At 46.2% G+C, this 23,359-nt stretch overlaps 1 protein-coding gene across 10 annotated transcripts in view; it reads left to right on the top strand.

Moving 5' to 3' along the window:
- Positions 1-23,359, top strand: part of inpp5b (inositol polyphosphate-5-phosphatase B) — a 246,141-nt gene that overhangs the window by 210,534 nt on the left and 12,248 nt on the right. For all 10 annotated transcript variants that reach the window (XM_038801314.1, XM_038801334.1, XM_038801323.1 and 7 more), the window contains 5 exons: positions 2,440-2,605; positions 4,806-5,041; positions 12,324-12,440; positions 12,593-12,677; positions 21,618-21,745. In XM_038801314.1, coding sequence (XP_038657242.1) covers positions 2,440-2,605; positions 4,806-5,041; positions 12,324-12,440; positions 12,593-12,677; positions 21,618-21,745 — 732 coding nt within the window. The remainder of the gene's footprint in view (positions 1-2,439; positions 2,606-4,805; positions 5,042-12,323; positions 12,441-12,592; positions 12,678-21,617; positions 21,746-23,359) is intronic.

Here is a 23,359-nt window from a genome sequence, read left to right as displayed (position 1 = left end):
GAAAGAATAACAGGAATGTGGAATATTTGGCTAATGGTAAAATTCTTGGTAGTGTGGATGAGCAGAGGGATCTCGGTGTCCATGTACATAGATCCCTGATAGTTGCCACCCAGGTTGATAGGGTTGTGAAGAAGGCCTATGGTGTGTTGGCCTTTATTGGTAGAGGGATTGAGTTCCGGAGCCATGAGGTCATGTTGCAGTTGTACAAAACTCTAGTACGGCCGCATTTGGAGTATTGCGTACAGTTCTGGTCGCCTCATTATAGGAAAGACGTGGAAGCTTTGGAACGGGTGCAGAGGAGATTTACCAGGATGTTGCCTGGTATGGAGGGAAAATCTTATGAGGAAAGGCTGATGGACATGAGGTTGTTTTCGTTAGAGAGAAGAAGGTTAAGAGGTGACTTAATAGAGGCATACAAAATGATCAGAGGGTTAGATAGGGTGGACAGCGAGAGCCTTCTCCCGCGGATGGAGGTGGCTAGCACGAGGGGACATAGCCTTAAATTGAGGGGTAATAGATATAGGACTGAGGTCAGAGGTGGGTTTTTTACGCAAAGAGTGGTGAGGCCGTGGAATGCCCTACCTGCAACAGTAGTGAACTCGCTAACATTGAGGGCATTTAAAAATTTATTGGATAAGCATATGGATGATAAGGGCATAGTGTAGGTTAGATGGCCTTTAGATTTTTTCCATGTCGGTGCAACATCGAGGGCCGAAGGGCCTGTACTGCGCTGTATCGTTCTATGTTCTATGTAAATGTCCAGCCATCTTGATCTATGATTTCAAGTCACTGGAATGTGGCTTTTGCCTTTTTAAAAATTAAATTAGTGATTTCCAGCCAGTAAATTCATAACATCGTTTTTTTTATAAAGCATGGCTTCATAACCACTAATACTGAGTTCATCTGAAATTGCAGGCGCATACCCATGCGAAAACTAAGCTCCTCCCTAAAGGGTCATGAGCCCTGCACCTTAAATTATATTCTAGCTTTAGTGTAAAAATAGCATCCAAAGCACTTCAGAGGAAGAACCAAATAAAACATGGATGACAAGCTCAAGCACAGAGATAATTAGGAGGGACAACTAAAAACTTGGTTGAAGAGGTAATATTTAACGAGGATTTAGTTAGAGTTTAGCAAGAGTATGGAGGTCTAAGTGAATGGAGGGCCATCACCAATGGTGAGACAAACACTTCAGAGCCAGGGAAGCAGAGCTTTCCAGCAGGGGATAAAGCTGGAAGAGGTTATGGAGATGGGGAGAAGCAAACCCCAGAAAGAATCTTTTTTTAATTTTAGAGTACCCAATCATTTTTTCCAATTAAGGGGCAATTTAGCATGGCCAATCCACCTACCCTGCACATTTTTGGGTTGTGGGGGTGAAACCCACGCAAACACGGGGAGAATGTGCAAACTCCACACGGACAGTGACCCAGAGCCGGGATCAAACCTGGGACCTCGGGCCATGAGGCCGCAGTACTAACCCATTGCGCCACCGTGCTGCCACCAGAAAGAATCTTAAATTTGTCCTGTCAGGAGCCAGTGTAGATCAGTAAGGACAGAACTGATGAGTGATGCACGCATTTTTGTATGGGTTTCCCGAACAGCATGGGCAGCCTTTCCAAAGCAAACGTTTTCAAAGTCAATTGTCAAAATCCTCCCCATTAATCACTGCCCAGTCTCTTTGGCTGAGCCCTGTGACACAGGACAGACCAGGGTTTAAAGTCAAGATCTTGATCTTCAGGGCACAGAACTGCACCACACCAGACCTGACAACACATGGAGTACATTCGCAATTGCTGTTTAAATGTAAAAAGCAAATCAGAATCTCTTTCACTTTTTCTGCACTGTTTTTTGGTAAAATGTTGGCCCTGGAATTTCTCCCAATCTTGCACTTTATTTTAAGCAGATCAGCAGAACTGTTAGATAACATGAACAATGGGAAATAGTTCTGTGCACCATTTCTCCTTGGATTCTGGCATTTCCCACCAAGGGTACAGAGAGAGACAAGCTGACTGTCCATGCAATTTCAAGGCTTGCTATTTTCTCTCCTAATTTTCTCCCTTCTGAAAATCTTGGTGCCTCTTCCATGGCAGGCGGGGGCAAGTCAAAATAATTCTCACTTTGGTGGCCATGCACTCACTGTTAAGACAGTGAGAGTTTACTGCTTGCTGGATTGTGCGAAGAATCACCTTTCCCCTCGATGCTTGGGCAGTTTTCATGCAGTACAGAATTCAGGCACTCTGCATGGAACAAAACTGAAATCAATACTTTCCTGAATTGTATGGTTTCTTACCAGACAACAATGCTTTTACGCAGTGATTTTTTGTATTATTAAAACTTCAGCTGAAATTGAATAGACAGTTAAATTTATAAAATCAAATGGCTGTATAAGATTTCTTTCTTGCTTACAGCATTTTATGAAACGTTCTTTTCTTTTCGCAGTTCCATTTTGAGAATGTGAAGTTCATGCAGCTTCAAGTTCAAACGCTCACTATTGCGAACACTGGACTGGTGCCTTGTCAGTTTGAATTCATCACCAAACTGAATGAGCCTTCATACTGCAAACAGTGGTTCAGTGCTACCCCTAATAAGGGGATTTTGACAGAGGGTATGTTATATTTGGTACAAAATCAAAAATGTATCTCTTTCAAACATTGAGCCCTGTTTCATTACTTCAAATGAAAAAAATTAAAATGGCCAAGTACATGTGACTGCTAACCAGCCAGATGTCTTCACCTGGTTTTCTGTCCAGTATATGATGAAAGTTCTCACAGTTAGCTGTTTGGATCGTCCGTAAAGTGAGTATGAGACTATCTCAGCTCAGTTCCTTTTTTTAAAAATAAATTTAGAGTACCCAATTATTTTTTTGCTCATTAAGGGGCAATTTAGCATGGCCCAAACTACCACCCTGCACATCTTTGGGTTGTGGGGGTGAGACCCGCACAGACACTGGGAGAATACGCAAACTCAACACTGACAGTGATCCAGGTCCGGGATCGAACCCGGATCCTCAGTGCCGTGAGGCAGCAGTGCTAACCACTGTATCACAATGTCGCCCTCTCAGCTCTGTTCCTAATGGCTTTTTAAAAATGTTTAATTATTTTATGGGATGTGGGCATTACTGACAAGGCCAGCATTTGTTGCTCATTCCTAATTGTCCTTGAACTGAATGGTTTGCAAGGATATTTCAAAGGGGCAGTTCAGAGTCAACCAGACTGCTGTGGGTCTGGAGTCAGATGTAGACCAGACCGGGTAAGAATGGCAAATTTCCTTCCCTAAAGGACCTTGGTGAATCTGCTGGGTTTTTATTTTAATAACTGAAGGCTTACATTAACACTACATTACTGAGGTTAGCTTTATACTGTATTCCAGATTTATTAATTGCATTTAAATTCTATGGTGGGATTTGAGCCCATGTTGACAGAGCATTAGCCTTGTCTTCCGGATTACTTCTCCAGTGACAATACCACAATGCTAACATCTCCCTTGAAGGGGGAAATGTGAACTGAATATCTTTGGCTGGTGTGGGAAATCGAAGTACAACCATGCTGTTCTGAGTTTGCCCATCATCATGCAGTATTTGATCTAGGATAACTCTGGGTGTCTAAAAGGAAAACGTGTTTCATTTCCCAGCACCCACGTTTCTCATATATATTTGCACTTTAGTTCATCGTTCTTTTTAAAACAAGCATCAAAAACAGCAAAGCCTAATTTAGCAATAACTTTGAACGATGGGATCTTGAGATATGGCAGTTGACGATAGACACTCTTCTTCAGATCTTGAATGTCTTGAACATTATTGTTGCTCGAGTTATTTTGTAAATGGCAAACCTTTTTTTCGTTGATGAGTGTGTTTGCTGGATTACCTCACAATTGGAAGTACAGCGACAGACATTACCACAATGAGTCAAACATTTGCAGAATTCTGTCCATCTCCTCAGTTTGACCAGACAATGCAGCATGATAGCACAGTGGTCAGCACTATTGCTTCACAGCGCCAGGGTCCCAGGTTCAATTCCGGCTTCGGTCACTGTCTGTGCGGGGTCTGCACGTTCTCCCTGTGTCGGCGTGGGTTTCCCCTGGGTGCTCCAATTTCCTCCCACAAGTTCTGAATTCTCCCTCCGTGTACCCGGACAGGCGTGGAATGTGGTGACTAGGGGCTTTTCACAGCAACCTCATTGTAGTGTTAATGTAAGCCTACTTGTGACAATAAAGATTATTATTACAAAAGGGATAGTTTCAACAGCCTCACCACAGCAAGCTAATCGGCTGCACCATGTAGCCCAGGAATCTGGAGAGTCGCCTCATTGTCACAAAACAGCATTTGCTTATTGTCTTTCTTTTTGACATTGAGTTATTGTGGCTTTTATCTGACCGAATCACAAAAATATTTTGCTGAAGCAACAGATTGCATCCCAAGTGTTTTGTCACTTTGAAACAATTAAAATTGCACGCATAAACGCCCATATCGATTTCTGAACTGAACTGCCTGCCAAAACAGGAAAGCCCCTTCTGATTATCTTCTACACAAACGAGAAATACATCAGGGTCTCTGCCTCCAGCACACCCTACTTGCAGGTTTTTAGATAGCATTTATTTTTAACTAACATGTACTTTTACGAAAGCATAAACTTTAGACACAAATATCATAGTGTCTTAAGATCCATCTAAGATAAACAGGAAAATGCTCTCCTGCTACTCTCGAGTTTGGTGGGGGAATCTTTGCAGTGACCAGATGTATGTCATCTGCTCGTTTTGGAGTGGGAATGATACAGCCACAATAAACATGGTTTTATTTTTCATTTCAGGGGAAAGAGTAGAAATTGAGTTGGAGGTATACGCGAATAAACTTACTGCACGCTCCTTAAACATGGGAGAAGATCTCATTGAGGATATTTTAATCTTGCATCTACAAAGAGGAAAGGACTACTTCCTGGCCATTTGTGGGAATTACCTCCCAAGCTGCTTTGGATCTTCGTTGCAAGCACTTTGTCACATGAAGGAGCCAATCCGAGAGGCCAAGCCTCAAAGAATACAAGAACTGGTGAGTAAATTGGTTTAAAATGTTCTAAGGCAGCCACAGTCATGGAAATGAACTGGAATGGTTCGGCTTTTAAATGTTTAGTGCAAGGTGGCACAATGTTTCCTTGGCTTGCTATTTTTAACATCCATGGTAGAGCATTTTTATCCTTGAGCCAGAAAGCTATGGAGTCGAATGCTACTACAGGACTGGAATGCATATTCTCGGCTAAGACCGCCGTGCAGTCCTGAGTGAGTTCTGTACTGTTAAAGGGTCCATCTTTTAAATGAGACGTTTAACCTTCTTATTGAAATGGATGAAAAATATCCTACAGTATTAGTCAAAGAGCAAGCAAAGTCACCTACATGCACATAAACAGACAATCTGGCAACTTATCTCAGTCACTGTTTGCAGGACCTTGCTTTTTACAAATTAGCAGACATGTTTGCCCACATGGTGACACTGAAAACATTTTATCGTGAAGCGCTTTGTTTATCCTCAGGACAGGAAAAGCACTTTGTAAATGCGGCATTTTGTAGATGCTTTGGGGTTACTACTAAATATTTAGGTATTTTTGCAGTTGAATAACTTTGATGCTGAGAATGCTGCTACTAACCGCTCTGATGTGGTACAGTATCTCTGTGACAGAGCCACTTAAAGGGGAAAACACATGGTCACATTTTCACCTTGGTTTCTCAGTAATGAGAATAGTTTGGCCTTTTCAGTGCTATACTTGATTTGCTTAAAACTGACCTCTGGATGTCGTCTTTCACATGTAAAATTGACTTGGAGGTTTAGGAAACGAAGGAAATATGGCTTGAAAGAGTGAAAAATCAGGGAAGGGATCTTGGAAAAGGAGTATTTAGAGTTCTAAAGGTTGATTCTCTCTTTTTTTTTAAAATCTTTTTATTGCCATTTTCAAAATTATATACATTGCTGTTTGTTTTCATTTATTGTACAGTCACAAAGGTTTCTTCTTAGTTTCTCTATTTACAGTCTGTCGCCGCCTGGCTCAGCATACAATCCTTCCCTGAAGCCCCCCCCCCTCCTCTCTCGCTTTCCTCTTTCTGTCTTGTACTGACTATTTCCCCTGGCTGCTGGCTATTTATTTATGTGTTGGCCGCAAACAGGTCTCGAAACAGGCGGGTGAATGGCTCCCATGTTTTGTGGAAGCCCTCATCCGACCCACGGATGATGAAGTTGATTTTCTCCTTTTGGAGAAATTCCGATAGGTCGGACAGCCAGCCTACAGCTTTAGGTGGTGCTGTTGATCGCCAACCGAGCAGGATTCTACGGCGGACGATCATGGAGGCAAAGGCAAGGGCGTCCGCCCTCCTCCCCATGAAGAGATCTGGCTGGTCTGATATGGTCGGGTTCTGGTCAAGTGGGCTCTATGTACCACTTTTAGCTGCGTTAGGTTGAGCCTTGCGCTTGTGGAGGATGAGTTGACCCTGTGCAGTGCTTCGCTTCAGAATCCCTACCCTATTTGAACCCCAAGTCTTCCTCCCATTTCCTCCTTGTTGTGTCCACTTCGGTGTTGGCCCTATCTAGCAGTTGTTCGTACATGTCACTACAGTTCCCTCTGTCTAGGATGTTTGCGTCCAGTAGCTCTTCTAATAGTGTCAATCGTGGTGGCCGCAGGTATGTCCTTGTCTCCTTCGCAGAAGGTTTTAAGCTGCAGGTATCTTGAGTTCATTGCCTTCAGCTAGTTGGAATCTCTGCATCAGTTCTTCCAATGCTATGACCCTACTGTTAGTGGATAGGTCCCAGACTGTCAATGTCCCCCCCATCCTGTTTCCACTTTTTGAAGGTGGCACCGGTGAGTGCTGGTGTGAACCTGTGGTTATTGCAGATTGGGGCTTTGTCGGACATTACAGTCAGTCCGAATTGCTGCTGTAGTTGGTTCTATGTCTGGAGGGTGCCTATCACCTCTGGGCTGCTGGAGTGTTTCTTGGGCGGGGATGGGAGTGCCACCGTGGCAAATTCCCCTTGCAGGAGGCCTCCTCTGCACGCACCCGCTCAGCTTCTGGCTCCTTTGTCCATCCCATCATTCTTTCTGCTGTCGCTGCCCAGTGGTAGAATTGTAGGTTTGGGAGGGCTAACCCGCCCCTGGATTTTGTTTTCTTTCGGACCTTCTTTGTGATCCTAACATTGTTCCCCCCACCCCCATACAAACGCCATGATTAATTTGTCCAGTGAGTTGAAAAAGGCTTTGGGGATATAGATCGGGATGTACAAGTAGGAAGAGGTATCTAGGCAGTCGGTTCATTTTGATCGTCTACTCTCCCCGCCAGTGACAGTGGAAGTGTGTTCCACCTCTGCAGGTCCTTTTTGACTTGCTCTGTCAGACAGGTCAGGTTCCATTTGTCGATCCTGTCCAGTCATGAGCGATTTGGATCCCCAGGTAGCGGAATTTATGTCGGGCTTGTTTAAATGGCAGTCCCGTTAGTGCTGCTCCTCCCACTTGCGGGTTCATCGGGGAAAATCTCACTTTTGCTCATATTGAGTTTGTAGCCCGAGAAGTCATCAAACTCTTTCAGGAGCGCGATGATTCCTTCCATGCTACTTTGTGAGTCCGAGATGTAGAGGAGCAGGTCATCTACGTGGAGCGAGACACTATGCTCACTGCCTCCTCTTTGGATCCCATAAAGGTTAATTCATTCAAACAAAAAGAGAACCAGGGAAAAGGAAAAGTGAGGATGAAGAATACAGAGAGAATTGTTCTGCCTGCCGGGAAGTCCTGCCATAAGGAGCCAACCCCACTTGGGCCTGCAGCAGCACACAGTGCCGGTTTAACTCGGGGGCAAGACAGCTACTTTGTAATTCAGACCAAGACCAGCAGCGCAGGTTCAATTCCCGTACCGGCTTACCCGAACAGGCGCTGATGTGGCGACTAGGGGCCTTTCACAGTAACTTCATACTTGTAACAATAAAAGATTATCATTATTATTATTATTATTGTTGGTGCAATCAATTGAGGACGGCAGCTTGCTCCCAAGAGCTGCTGGTCCAATTGAGGGCTGGCAGCTCAGCATCACCAGTAGGATGGCAAAATTCAGTCCTTTCTCTTACTTTTACAAGTTTTCAAACATCTATTTTGATAGTGTAGATTAATATGAATAGCCTCTTCCGGCACCTGAATAGCTTTATTTCTGTATTACCGGGTATCATGTTGCAGAAACCAGGAATGTAAGAACTAGTTGCTGCAGAAAAACTGGAACTTCCCAGAAGAGCTGGAAGTCTGGCATCAGAGTTGTGTTGCCTTTTGTATAAAACACAGTCTTCTGGAAGTATCGAGTCAGGCAGTCTCCTGCACTGCAACTTTGCAAACTCCCCATTTACATCAGTGTTGGTAGAACCCTGGAAAAAGGGCAATGAAAGAAATACTTGCTTTTATACAAGTAGTGTTAGTAGGAGTAATTTTATAAGAGCAGTTTTATACAGCTTTGACAAATAGTCAATCCTGACTCAAAACTTTCGATCCATTCTCTCTCTACAGCGGCTGTCAGACCTTCTGAGATTGTCCAGTATTTTCAGATTTTGCTTTTATTCAGTTCACGTCACAACCTCAGGAGGTCTCAAAGTCCTTTACAGTCAATAAAATGCCTTTTGATGTTTTAATGTCAAAAACGCACAGCCAATTTGTGCAATTTAGAATTATAAAGGTTAGAAAGAACCAACCTTCTGCATCTGAAGATATTTGGGAATTTCATGGCATCTTTAGAAGAGAATTGGGTGTGTTTGAAATAGAACAGAAAAAGGTGCAGAAAAATTGAATTAGAGTAAATAGCTTCAGTCAAACAACATAGGTGAGATGGGCAATAAATGTTTTCTTTTGTATTTTGCGATAATGCTTTCCACCATTTGGGTGCTACTAAATCATTTAACCAAAGTTCTTTGTAAAAATAGTTCTTGCCTCATAGCTAATTCATTGTATTAGGTGGGGCTGGGTTAGGCCTGGGTCATGTTTCTGTACTAATATTTATTAATAATAAATATAATATTTATTATTAAGTCTGCAAAGGTTTGGAAGGTGTTGTGAATACAAACCTTTGATACAGTCGCAATTCGTCACTGAAAGCCCTAGTTGGGTTCTATCAAAGGAATAATTCAAGTGAAACAATATTAAGCGGATCAGATTTCACCGTACAAATTCATGTGTGATCGGGAGTTAGGTTCCCCAGCATGTCTCTCCCCACCCCCCTGATCCCCAGTGTCACCTCCCAATCCCCAGCATGTCTCTCCCACCCCCCAACGATCCCCAGCATGTCTCTCCCCACCACTCGATCCCAGCTGTGATTGGGCATTGTGCTGGGACTGAAATGCCTTCTCAATGAAATAATGCAGAGTAGTGTGCAAGCACAGAGAATCTCCATTAAACTCCCTCTGAGTCCACCATAGTTTACGTTTGAATTTGAATATGCAGCCCTCACCCCCCTGTATGACTAAAGAAGGTGCAGAAAAATATGCTGAATATGCACAGTTGCTTTTGTAAAATGTTTTTATTGATCAGGGTTAAAAATGCTACTGCAAATTTACACATGAAGCAGCGGAACGTACCAATTGTTGCACTGTGCCTGCATATTGTGTGTGAGAAGAATAACTGGAGTACCTAGAGTGAAAAAGTAATTAATATTTATGTTGCGCTTTTAATGTAATAAAATATCCCAAGGTGCTTCACAGGAGCATTTAATTTTTAAAATATAAATTTGGAGTACCCAATTCATTTTTTCCAATTTAAGGGGCAATTTAGCATGACCAGTTGTGGAGGTGAAACCCACGCAAACATGGGGAGAATGTGCAAACTCCTTATGGACAGTGACCCAGAGCCGGGATTGAACCTGAGACCTCAGCTCCATGAGGCAGCAGGGCTAACCCACTGTGCCACCGTGCTGCCCAACAGGAGCATTTTACAACAAAATATTATATTGTGCCATGTAAGGAGATATTAGGTTAGATGACCAAAACCTTGAATGGGGTAAATTTTATACAGTGTCTTAAAGGAGGAAAGTGAGGTAAAGGGGAATTCCAGAGCTTGGAGTCGGAGAAATTGAAGGCATGGCCCTCAATGGTGGGTGATTAAAATTCAGGATCCTCAAAAGACCAAAATTAAATCACCATAGATAACTTGGAGGGTTGCAGGCTTGGAGGAGATTGGAGCAATTGGTAGGGCTGAGATCATGGGGCATCAGAATATTAAAATCAAGATGTTGCTTGACAGCGAGTCAATGTAAGCCAACGCGGAGAGGGGTGATAGGGGAATGGTACTCGGTGTGAATTAAAACACAAAGACGAGAATTTTGGATTACATCAATTATAAGAAGGGAGAATGTTTATTTTTATTCCTTCATCGGATGTTGGTGTCGCTGGCTGGGCCAGCATTTATTGCACATCCCTAATTTCCCTTGAGGGGGCAGTAAAGATTCAACTACTATTAGGATCCAGGAAGCCGGGTGGTGAGGTGAACACCAACATATTTATGGAATATATTTATGGAGTATATTATTGGACGAAATTTAGTGTCAACCAACATGCCGGTCCCTATCCAGGCATGCCTTTATACCCTGTTCTTATGAGCCCCAGCTGGACGGGTCTCTGCCCACGAGTGGGGAAACTCTTGGGCTGGATTCTCTGATTCTGGGGCTATGTCCCCACGCCAGCGTGGGAACGATAGTGTTTTATGCCAGAAAAAATGGTGCCACCGATTCCCCAGTTTTGCTGGGGGCTAGCATGCCGGCAGCGTAGAGCACCCAGTTCTAGCTACCAATACAGCACGGACCCGGCAATTCTCCGGGGCGTATCGGCAGCTAGAGCCGGGTGCTCTACACTGCCGGCCTGCTAGCCCCCAGCGAAACGGGGAATCGGTGGCCGTTTAGCACCATTTTTTCTGGCATAAACACCACCGTTCCCACGCCGGCGTGGGGGCATAGACTCAGAATTGGAGACTCCAGCCCATGAGCTTCCCTACTTGTGGGCAGAGACTCGCCAAGCTGGGGCTCATGAGAGCAGAGTATAAAGGCCGGCCTGAACAGGGACCGGTATGTTGGTTCTCCCAATAGGACTGTACTCTAAATATATTCGCTACCATTAATAAATCCGTGTTCACCTTACCACCCAGCTTCCTGGATCTTAATAGTAGTTGAATCTTAAGTGCCCCCTCAAGGGACATGGATTGGAAAGGCGACAACACGTTCAAGGATTTTGGAGAGGGAAAGGGAGACTGGATGTGCCATTGGTTTGCAAGGACAGTTAACTTGTAGGTTTGTTTCTGAGGTCAATGACAGAAGACTTAGAGAAGGACAACACCTGAAAGGAGAGAACCATTAACAATATTGGCTAACGAGGGTGAAATGGGGAAGTTGAAAGGTCAGCAGTTTAGTAAGAAAAGGGAGCAGGAGCTGGGGTCTCGTGGACAAAATGAGGTTGGAGATGGCACAAAGAGAAGCAGTAGGAGAGAAAATAGAGAAAGATCCAAATTCAGGGCTCGAGCATCGGGAACTTTGGTGGAATTTTGTCCAGGTGGGCTAGTGGAAGGGAGGAACACAGGAGGTAGTTGATCTAAAAGTTCCTGGTAGTGTTGGAGGTCAGGTTGGAGGTTTCAAAAGATAGTTTGAAGTGGAGAAAATAAGCAATTCACTTTGCATTACAGGATGAGCAGTTTTAGCAGAAGAGTGCTTTAGGACAGCACAATGGCAGAGTGGTTAGCACTGCTGCCTCACAGTGCCAGGAACCTGGGTTTAATCCTGGCTTTGGGTGACTGTGTTGAGTTTGCACTTTCTCCCCGTGTCTGCATGGGTTTCCTCCGGTTTCCTCCCACAGTCCAAAGATGTGCAGGTAAGGTGGATTAGGCATGCTAAAAGATTGCCCCTTAGTGTCCCTTAGTGGTTTTATGGGGATAGGGCAGGCGAGTGGGCCTGCTTGGTGTGCCTTTTCAGAGCGTCGGTGCAGACCTGATGGGCTGAATGGCCTCCTTCTGCACTGTAGGAATTCTACGATTCTATGGACCCATCATATTTTGTGATCCAGCTAGATCTTGCAATGGATGACCCAAGCAGCGTCTGCCATTTTCTTTCAAGTCTGCATCTCTTAGACTTAAGGGAGCAGCGATGAGAGCCTTCCAGAGGGAATGGCCAGGAAGAGAGGCAGTAATAGTTTTATTGGAGACTTGGGTGTCAAAGGTGTAGGTGAGGGTGCAGTTGATCAACTTAGAAAATGAAAAGTACAGAGATTGTTTTTGTGCAGATGAAAGATATATTTTATCTCAACAGTACTAAATTTTAAAAACAGTTTGTTTATAACTCTACAGGAAAGAATGGCAGAGGCAGACCAACCTTTTGACAGCTCTCCAAATGATGAGCCACTTGATATTCCTAAAGAAATCTGGATGTTGGTTGACCACCTACACCGCAATGCTTCACTCCAGGTCTCGTCAGAAAAAACATGTTTATTGTTGTCAGAATTATTTCCAAACTATGAGTTTCACTCTCTTATTTTTCTTCCCTTTTTCACTCTAATCTTCATGGGATTGTCAATTGTCCTTTTTGACATAACGTTAAATGCTCTCGTTATTTGTAGGGAGACCTGTTCCAGCAACCAGGACTGAAGTCCGAGTTTGAGGAGATACGAGACTGTTTAGATACTGGAATACCAGATTTTCTCCGTATCCTTTCCTGAATACAGTAGTAACTAAATTCTAACTTGTGCCTAAAAATGACTTCATAGATATTCTAAGCTGTGCTATTATTTATGCTTTAAATATTGGAGTGCAAATTTGGTGCATTGATTCTTTCGATATAGAGGGCTCCTCTGATGGTTTAGCAAAGTCCTGATATAAGTTGATCAAGAATTGACAATGGGCGTGATTCTCCGGCTTCATTACGCTCTCGCTCAAGCAAAATGAGTCCAGTGAATGGTGGTAGAGGCGGCAAACTGTTTGCGATGCAACCGGCCTGCTCCCATATCGGGATCTTGTCGTAACGTAGCGAGAAACCAATTACCACCACTTCAGCCCTATTTCCGAACAATTAACGGGGGCCACCCCTTATCCTACGGCCTCCCATCATTCATTGGCCTCCCCAGCAAGTGGGCACGCTGACGCCGATTAGTACTCCTTTGTAAAAACATGAATTTGTGGGGAGTCGAGGAGGTGAGCAGTCAACTTTGTTCTCAAGCAAAGAGTCTGGGAGCATTGGGCTTGGCCGCCCCAGCGCTCAGCAGGGGGTGGAAGGGGGACACTCTGGGGTGGGGGACCCTCGCGGCACCACCATGCCGACCCCTGGCTCACTAATCGCCCATAGCCCCCACCGACTGCCGAGTCCTCTAGCTGTGCGGCAGAAGGCTATTGCTAATAGGGGTTTGGCAATCGTGATTAAGTGAGCACTTCACACAACCCAAGTGGATTCCCGTGAGTGGGCGGGCCATGTAGCATGTGGGAGTCATTGCCTATCATCCCAATGCCTGTACACTGTGCTCGAACACTGTGGGAGGCAACATTACACACGCAGCTGCCAATATCTGAACACCCAGGGGATGGGACACATCTCCAGGGACATGTCCATGGCCAGAGGGTGGGTGAGTGCAATGGGGAGGGGACCAGCACCATGTCCAGGTGACATTACGAACGGCTATCTGGGGTACAGAGTCGGGGCCCAGTGAGGGGAGCCCGCCGTGGCTGGGTACGTGGGCAGGGTGCCTCCTCGTGGGGGGAGATAAACGGGGAATGGTGTGTGAGCCGCCACAGTTTGTCTGTCTAACAGCCTCTCCCAATTCCTTGCAAATATTGAACGCTATGGCAGGGATATTGGACACAGAACGTGCCCTAGTGATGCTGCTACAAGGCCGGGCGACCATATGCCAGAGATGGCAGCAGCAGCAACGTCAGTAGATTCTTGAGGCGGCAGACCATGTGCCGGACCTTGCCCCACGCCCTGAGGATCCAGCCGCCCATTAAGCCAGGGAGGTACCCAGAGGGGGTGTCGCATGACGGCCTAGGGTGTACAGGCGTTGCTGGTCATTTGAACAAATGATGGACAGCGTGTGCCGCAGGAGGCTCCGCCTCAACAAGGAGACGGTGTGACACCTCCCGGACCTGGCACCACATGGAGGAGTAGGTCACCCGCTCCTGGTGATCATCAAGATTACAGCAGCCCTGAACATTTATACCTCGGGATCATTCCAGGGCTTGAGCGGGGACCTGTGTGGTATCTCACAGACCACAGGTGCATCCAACCGGTCACAGATGCCCTGTAAGCCAGGGTGGAAAACTACATCCTCTTTGACGTGGACCAACCCCAACAAGATGCCCGGGCTGCAGGTTTCTCCGCTATTGTCGGGATGCTCAGTTCCAGGGATCATAGATGCCACACATGTCATCCTGCGCTCACGGGGCCATCTGGGGGTGCCCTGTGTTAACCGAAAGGGGTTCCACTCCTTCAGCTCGTGTGTGACCATCAGATGAAGATAATGCACGTGTGTGCACGCTTCCCGGGAGTGTCCATGGCAGCTACATCCTGGGGAGTTGGTCAGCTCGGCCTCTTTGAGGAGCACCACAGGATGGGCGGCTGGTTCTTGGGGGATAAGGTGTACCCGCTGAGGACCTGGCTAATGACGCCAGTACGGAAGCCGGTGACCGAAGCGGAGACCTGATACAACGAGACCCGTGCTGTGATTGAGTGGTGTGTCGGACTCCTCAAGGTGCGGTTCTAATGCCTCGACCGCTCAGGTGGTGACCTCCAGTACACTTACCGGAGGGTCGCCCGCTTTGTGGTGGTCTGCTGTGCCCTTCGCCATCACTCCCAGCAGCGTGGTGATGAACTGGTGGTTGCTGATGATAAACATGGGCCATCTCCGAGGATGAAGATGATCAGGTGGCGCCGGACCAGCAGGGGCGGAGGACAAAGCCAGGAAGTAACTGGATGACCAGCCGGAGGCTGCAGGACAGGAGGCAGTGGTGAGGGTCCAGCAAGCCTGGAGGGCCAGGGAGCCCTCGTACTCACCCGATTCACTTAGGATGTGGCCTGGTCTGTCGCCTCCAACTCCTATTTCCCAACCACCCAGGCTATGGGTGACATCACTCCGGGGTGCTGGGGTTGTATCAGCACTGACAGCGGGCCACTGTCGCGTGCAGGGGGCCGATGTTAACCCACAGAGAGCTAAGCATCGGTACTCTTCAATCTATGCCAAAGTCTGACCCCTGCCTGTCTGCGGAATGCTCGCTCATGCCCATCACCTGCATGCGATGTGCCCGGGATGGAGGGATGCCTGGAGAGATGGACCATGGGTCCCATCAGAGGTGGAGGCAGCTAGCTGCTTACCTGGTCCCGTGGCCTTCGATGCCCCTGGCGGACATCGAAGGTGGCCACATGTTTCTCATCACCAACCTCTAGCTCGTCACTACGCTCCTGTGCGAGGTTGGGGAGGGCACAGTAGACCTTCACAAAGCGGGCGGCCCTCCGGACAGTGTACAGGAGTGCACCATCGAAGCAGTCGAATCATCAGAAACGCATCTTGAGGAGTGCGATGCACCGCTCAATCACAGCCCGAGTGGCTGCAGGGGCCTCCTTGTACCGGGTATCCGCTTCGGTCACCAGCCTCCGTACTGGTGCCATTAGCCAGGTCCTCAGAGGGTGCCCCTTATCCCTCAAGAGCCAGTCGCCCTTTGGGGCCGGAGGGCCCCGGTTCACTTGTCGATGGCAGATGCATAGCGGGCCGTCCTGTTCTGTGTGCTGACCCCGATACACGGCCTCGTCAGAGGGGTGGAACTCAAGGGAGCTGATGGCCACCATCCCCACTCCATGGGACGGGTCTGGGTTGGCACCCAGCGCCCTCCTCCAGCCTAGTGCGATAGGGCACTGGGGTCCTTGGGACGGAGGGGCAGCTGGTTCGAGCCCCGGCTGCCCCTACAACATCTAGCCCTGCCAGTCCTGGTGGTTCCCTATGGTCTGCACCACCATGTCAACGCCCTGGGCAATGCTCCTCAGTAATTAGGACATGCTCTGCAACACCTCAGTGAGGCCACCTGCAACTGGACACGCTCCGCAGCGCCTCGGCCATGCCCATCTGCGAGCGGGACATAACCCGCAGAACCTCATCAAGGTCAGCCTGGTACTGGATGACATCCTCCAGCGAGGAGACCCTCAGCTATTGCCGTCGGCCTTGGACACTTTCACTAACGGTGCCGACATCGTGCACCAGGCTCTCTACTGCGGTTATCATCCTAGCATTGCTGGCGACATCTCCTGCGCCTCTAGCCTCTGGGACGCCTCCAAGTGGCTTTGGATCTGCTGGAGTGTTGCTGATATCTCCCTCTGAATGTCCTGGCCACTCCCTAATGTTTCCATCAACTCCGGGTATACCTCTGGGATTGGGGGTTGGTTGCTCCTTGGGGGGAGGGGGAGGGGGCATTGGTGTCTACTCACTCATGCTGCCCGGTGTAAGTCATTGACCTTCTTCCTGCACTGGAGGCCAGTCCTCCTGGTCACACTCCCGGCGCTCACAGCTGCCGCCACTCTGTCCCAGGCAGCACTGGCTGCCCTATGGCTGACTCTCCTGGACCCTTGGGGGAGCAGGACATCCCTCCTGGTCTCCTTGGCGCCATTGTTGCAAGCTGGCTGAGCAAGTGCAGCTTAAGTGCTGCTGAACCTTGTTAGTGGGGGGCTGGCGAGCACGGTCCCGGTGAATCAGCTGGTGAGCCTTCATTTGCGGCGAGAAACCCGTGAGGCCTCGTTGAGTGGACCAACTAATGTTGAATAGAGTTGCCGGCCTCACTGGGCTGAGTGCCGGGACACTCGTGGCAATTCCCACTCGCTACAACACTTAGAAATCTTTCCGGAGAATCACGGTCAATATAATATTCCTATCTAAGTTTGCAATACCTGAAATTGGCCTTAGTTTTCCATTTACCTGGAGTCAAAAATACTGCTATTGCAACATATACAGAGCCTTAAGTGAGTCAAATTGAGGACCAAAAGAAAAATATTCTTTAGAGGCAGAGGGATAGTAAGCAGATGGCTGATGTAGTAAGTGGGAACATTACATTTGCCTTCACTAAAGAAGAGGATGCTGCAAATGTCACAGTTAAGGACGAGGTAACAGAGAAGTAGCAGGTTAAAAATAGATAAAGAGGCGATACAAAACAATCTCTCCCCACGTCAACGACACAGTGGCAGCAGTGTGTACAATGTATAAAATACGCTGCAGCAACTCACCAAGGCTCCTTCAATAGCAACTTTCAAACCCTCAGCCTCTACCACCTAGAACGGTGTTTATCAAACTTTTTTTTCCCATGATCCACTTTTGTCAACCAGCCGATCTTTGTGACCCACGCTGGCCAACTTTCACGACCCATGCCTGTCGAACTTTACAATACAAGCCACGTTTGCATACCTTTGATGCGAAAGGGGAGCCTGCTTGGTCCTCACAGTCTTACAGGAGGAGAGGGAAATGCACATATTAGGTGCGGACTTCAGCCAGTTCCTTTCTGCTGCCTTCAGTTTTGTGAGAATGAAAAATCCAGTCGAACACATGTTGGTCGCCGTGAAGGGCACTGGCAACAAAATACTTGTTTTACTCAGCACTGGATGCTCCTGGGAGTCATGGAGATTTACAGCATAGAAACAGGCCCTTCGGCCCAACTTGTCCATGCCGTCCAGTTTTTACCGCCAAGCTCGTCCCAATTGCCCGTATTTGGTCCAGATCCCTCTATACCCATCTTCCCCATATAACTGTCTAAATGCTTTTTAAAAGGCAAAATTGCACACGCCTCTTTCACAGCCTCTGGCAGCTCATTCCAGACACTCACCACCCTCTGTGTGAATAAATTGTCCCTCTGGACCCTTTTATATCTCTCACCGTAAACCTATGCCCTCTAGTTTTAGATCCCCCAACCTTTGGGAAAAGATGTTGACTATCTACCTTACCTATGCCCCTCATTATTTTATAGACCTCTATAAGATCACCCCTAAGCAACCTACGCTCCAGGGAAAAAAATTACAGTCTATCCAGCCTCTACTACCCTAATTAGGTGGTTCACTGGAACACTGGTCCCAGCACACTTCAGGTGTAGTCTGTCCGAACAATACAGCTCCCTACGTTCCCTAGGACTGGTGCCAGTGGCCCATGAACGAACCTACACCAGTCTTTGAGCCACAGATTCATCTAATTTAATTTGCCCTATGCCAATTGGCATGTGGATGCTAGTCCAGAATGCTGACATTCCAATTATTTTTCTAACTGAGTATACAATGCTATCTCCAGGGGTTGGTATTAGTGCCAGTGCTTTGTTTTTGATATATGTTAATTCCCTGGACTTGTTTATAGGGCATAATTTCAAAGTTTGCAGGCGACACAAAACTTGGAAATGTCGCACCAGGATGATAGTAACAGACTTCAGGAAGACATAGGCTGATGAAATGGACAGGTGCATGGCATTGCAATTTCACAGAAGTGTGAAATTATGTATTTTGTGAAGAACAAGGATAGGCAGTATAAGCTGAGTGGTACAATTTTAAAAGTGGGTGAAGGAACAGCGACCTTTCGGGGAGGGGGTGAGGGATTTACAAATCTCAATGTGACAGGACAAGGATATTTTTTTTAAATCACACCGGATTCTTGGTTTTATAAAGCAAAGTGATGCTCAAACTTTATAAATCACTTCTTCGAGTCATAGAGTTTTACAGCACAGCACGAGGCTCTTCGGTGCATCGTGTCTGCCGGCCATCAACACTCGCCCCATTATCCAGTACTTTGTCTGTACCCTTGTATGCTTAGATATTGCTTCGATTCCTGGCTTGGGTCACCGTCTTGTGGAGCCTGTCAGTTCTCCCCATGATGCGTGGGTTTCCTCCAGGCGCTTCGGTTTCCTCCCATGAGTCCCGAAAGATGTACTTGTTAGGTGAGTTGGACATCTGAATTCTCCCTCAGTGGACCCGAACAAGCGCTGGAGTGTGGCGACTGGAGGATTTTCACAGTAAATTCATTGTAATGTTAATGTAAGCCTACTTGTGACACAAATAAAGATTTGTGACATTTCAAGTGCTTCTTGTATGTTGTGAGGGTTCCAATGTCTACCATCCTCTCGGGCAGTGAGTTCCAGATTCCCACCACCGTCTTGAGTGAAAAAGCTTTTCGTCAAATTTCCTGCCCATTACCTTAAATCTATGGTTATTGACCCCTCCACTAAGGGGAAAAATTCCTTCCTCTGTACCCTCTGTCCCTCATAATTTTGTACATCTCAATCACCTCCATCCGTTCAGTCTTCTGTGCTCTTAGGAAAACAACCCCAGCCGAATCAGCCTCTCTTCATAGCTGAAACGCTCAAGCCCAAACAAGATCCTGGCAAAACTCCTTTGCAGCTGTTCGGACCCAGATGGTATATTTTGGCCAATTCTGGGGATATTTAATAGAAATGTTCAAAATCGTGAAACATATCGTTACGGTAATTGAGGAAACAATTTCCAGTAGCAGAAGGGTTGGTAATGATTGAATGCTAAAGAATCAGATCCAAGAATTTTTTTTAAGCAGTAATTTATTACAATCTGGAATGCACTGCCTGAAAAGGTGGTGAAAACGAGTTCAATCATAACTTTCAAAAGGGAATCACATAAATACTTTGAAGGGGAAATGTTTGAGGAAAGAGACGAATTAGGTAGTTATTTCAAAGAGCTATCACAGACCATCTTGTGTGCTGTTTTATTCTATGGGTGCAATTTAATGGCCTCGTCACGCCCGACATCATGACGCGATGAGGTAATTGACTGGCCTCTTGCAAGATTCGGTACATTCGAAATGCCTCGTGAGATTTCATGAGATCTCATGAGACATCACGATTTGGATCTCACCCTCGCTGGGCGTGCTCCGGATTCATAGGCTCGTTTAAATATGTCTGCACCTTATTCACCCGACACCGGGAACTATCGGCCTTGCCAGGGCTCCGTTTAGCACTGGTAAAACGTGAACCAGATGTAACAGAACCTGGGGGGGGGGGGGCTCTACCAGCCCATTAGAGACCCCTGTGTGGTTGGGCTCTGGGCAGCAGCATGGTACCTGTCACTGCTGCTGGCACCTGTGCATCATGGCACTGCCCCTGTGCACCCTGACACCCAGGGTGCCCAGGTGGCACTGCCAGAATGGATGCGCCCGGGTGCACGTGCCAGGCATCAGGGGTGCTTTGCCCTTAAGGGGTGGGGTGAGGAGGTGCTCGAAGATCTCCTAAGAGGTAAGTTGGGTGCAGCGGGGGGGGGGGGGCAGAGGCCTTGGTGGGGTGGCTGAAGAGGGTCGAAAGATCGGCGTGGCATTTAAAAATGATGGCACTTTATGCAAGAGTCGTCTTCCTGCACTGGTGAGTTGACCTCATCATATATGAAATGAATTAAGTGCAGCTTTGTTTGGCGGGGGGGGGGGTTCCTTGCCAAGGCCAAAAAAAAGCAAACGCCTTTTAAATAGCGGTGTCATTCTCTGCGCTGCAGGTGCTGAGAAACACACCACTAAACCCGCCCAAAAGGGAACACTGTTTTTGTCCCGTTAAATCGCGTCCTATGATTCTATACTTCACTATCAGAAATGGTTCGCAGTGGAGAAAGACAAAAGTCATAAATAAACTTTATACACTGAGTGTAGCAACGCACTCTTTGTAGAGATGAACCTTTCCACATCCATGAGTTGAAATAGCCACCGTGCACCATTTCTCAGGTCAGTTTTAATACTTGAACACCAGAGCCAGCACAGGCATGATGGGTCAACTGGTCTCCTGCACTTTAAATTTTGTTTGGTTCTATGCAAAACAGCAACTGCCTTGCTTCTAGACTCTCGGCTTCTGCCTTCAACTAGCTATTTAAGATGGGCAAGAACAGCACATTTTTGTGTACACACAAACATCAGGCTTTTTGCCAAGATAACAACTATACTTTAAAATTAGTTATTGGTTGTGAAGTGGATTTGGATGCCTTGAGAAGAGGATAAATACAAGCTTTTTAAATTTTGTTTTACCTTGCTCACTTCACTTTCTCATATTGACTATCTTTTTCTGACCATCAGTGTTTCACACACTTGCACTACATTCCCCTTCAGGATATCCTACCCCAAGCATTAACCACACTGTTTTAGATTGGTTACAGCCTCGTATCTTTTTTAACCTGTAGAACAACTTAGCACAAGCACATTGAGTTCACGTTGGAATAATATGTTGCGTAAAATACCCCATAAGAATTAAGTTGTCATGTGGGAGGATATACCGGTCATCATGATGTTTAGCCCCATTGGGAATACAGTAGCAACAGAGGGATGTCAACAGCATTCCATACACATAGTGCCACTGAGTAGAACTTCAGGATGACAATTTACGGGAGTGGTTTGCACAAAACAGCAACTCCAAGCCAGCAATTTTAAAACATATTAACAAAATGCAATGGATAGATACCAATGCAAATATCCTGTGAAAAATCTGGATCCATTCAGTTTACACTTTTCTTTGTGTAATTATTAGATTGGAAGGAAACTTCAGTCCTCCTGCTCAAAATGGTTCCTGTTGTGAGAGTGCCCAATACATTTTCTGTGTGCAGAGGATATCAAATACTTTGTCTTTTCCTTTAACTTGTGTTTGCAGCTGGCAGTAACCATTCTATAACCGAAGCACTGTTACTCTTTCTGGATGCCCTTCCGGAGCCAGTCATTCCTTACAACTTGTACAAGAATTGTTTAGAGAGTTCATGCAGCTACACTCTGAGTGAACAGGTAAACAACATCATGCAACATTTCATGGAGATGATAGATTGTTTGGATTCTCAGCTTGACTATATGAGGTCATTATAGGCAAATCAGAGTAGAGGGCTACAATCACATGACTCATTACTTGCTGTATTTGCTTGCTATTGCTGTGAATGGAAGATGGCAGGTCATGTTGAGAATGTGGTTAAAAAGACATTTCGGACCCTTTATATTTTAGAGGCACAGAGTACAAAAGCAAGGATATTATGGATCATTTCAGCCTGAGATGAGGAGGAATGGCTTCACTCCAAGTGTTGCAAATCTTTGGAATTCTCTACCCCAAAGGGTTGTGGATGCTCCATCATTAAGTATATTTGAGGGGCAGCACGGTGGTGCAGTGGTTAGCACTGTAGTCTCATGTCGCTGAGGTCCCAGGTTCGATCCCAGCTCTGGGTCACTGTCCGTGTGGAGTTTGCACATTCTCCCCGTGTTTGCATGGGCTTCACCCCCACAACTGAAAGGTGTGCAGGGTGGGTGGATTGGCCACACTAAATTGCCCCTTAATTGGAAAAAATAATTGGGTAATCTAAATTTATTTTACAAAAGTATATTTGAGGCTAAAATAGGCTGATTTTTGGTCACTCGGGGAATAGACAGATATGAAGAGTGGAGAGAAAGTGAGGTGCTGTCGATAATCAGCCTGGTCATATTGATTGGCAGAGCAGGCTCGACGTGCTGTGTGGTTTGCTCCTGCTCCTATTCCTTACAATCTTACATTCTCACTTTTTTGCTTTTTGTCTCAATTAATTTATCATGTCACCCTCTGTCAAAAGCCTTAGTGAAATCTTTTTGTTCCTCTGTAACACTCTTCCAGTCAGGATGCTGAGTTGGCAGACTGTGTGTCTAGTTCCTTTTCCTTCCCTGAATGTACACAGTACAATGTATAGTGAGGAACAGACTGTTACTTTGGCTCTTTGATAGATTACATGAATGGTCAAAGCTGTGGCAAATTACATGAATGGTCAAAGCAGATTCATATGATAAAGTGTGAGGTCACGTATTTGGGACCAAGCAAGAATTTTGTCAAATTATGAAATGTTAAGAACTGTGGGTGAGCAGCGATATTTACAGGTCAAAGTACAGAAATCACTAAAAACAAGTGAAGAGCTACAGAAAATATATTTTTAAAAGATAATTGGCCATCGACAGGGCTGTAATCCAAGGAGTTGAATTTATGTTGTAGTTGTGCAGACCTCTGTTTGGACCCCATTGAGACTACTGTATTCAGTTCTGGGCACTTCAGGAAAGTTAGATTGACCTTGAAGGGGATGCAGTATATATAGATTCACGAGAATAGTACGAAGGTTAAAATTATGAAGATAAACTTGAATTGAATATCAAACACTAAGGGATGACCTAATTGAGGAATGTGAGCGTCGCTGGCCAGACTAACATTTCACCCATTCCCTAATTGCCTTTGAAAAAGTGATGATGAGCCGCTTTGTTGAACCGCTAGTCCTTTTGGGGGCGATACTCCCACAGTGATTGGCGAGTTCCAGAAATTTAACTGAAGGAGGATGATTAATGGATGTGTTTTTCCAAGTCAGGATGGTTTTTGACTTCGAGGGAACATCTGTGTTC

The sequence above is a fragment of the Scyliorhinus canicula genome, chromosome 1 (genome assembly GCF_902713615.1).
Source record: "Scyliorhinus canicula chromosome 1, sScyCan1.1, whole genome shotgun sequence".
Taxonomy (NCBI): Eukaryota; Metazoa; Chordata; class Chondrichthyes; order Carcharhiniformes; family Scyliorhinidae; genus Scyliorhinus; species Scyliorhinus canicula.
Note: the sequence above shows the minus strand (reverse complement) of the source record. Positions and strands in the feature narration are given on the sequence as shown.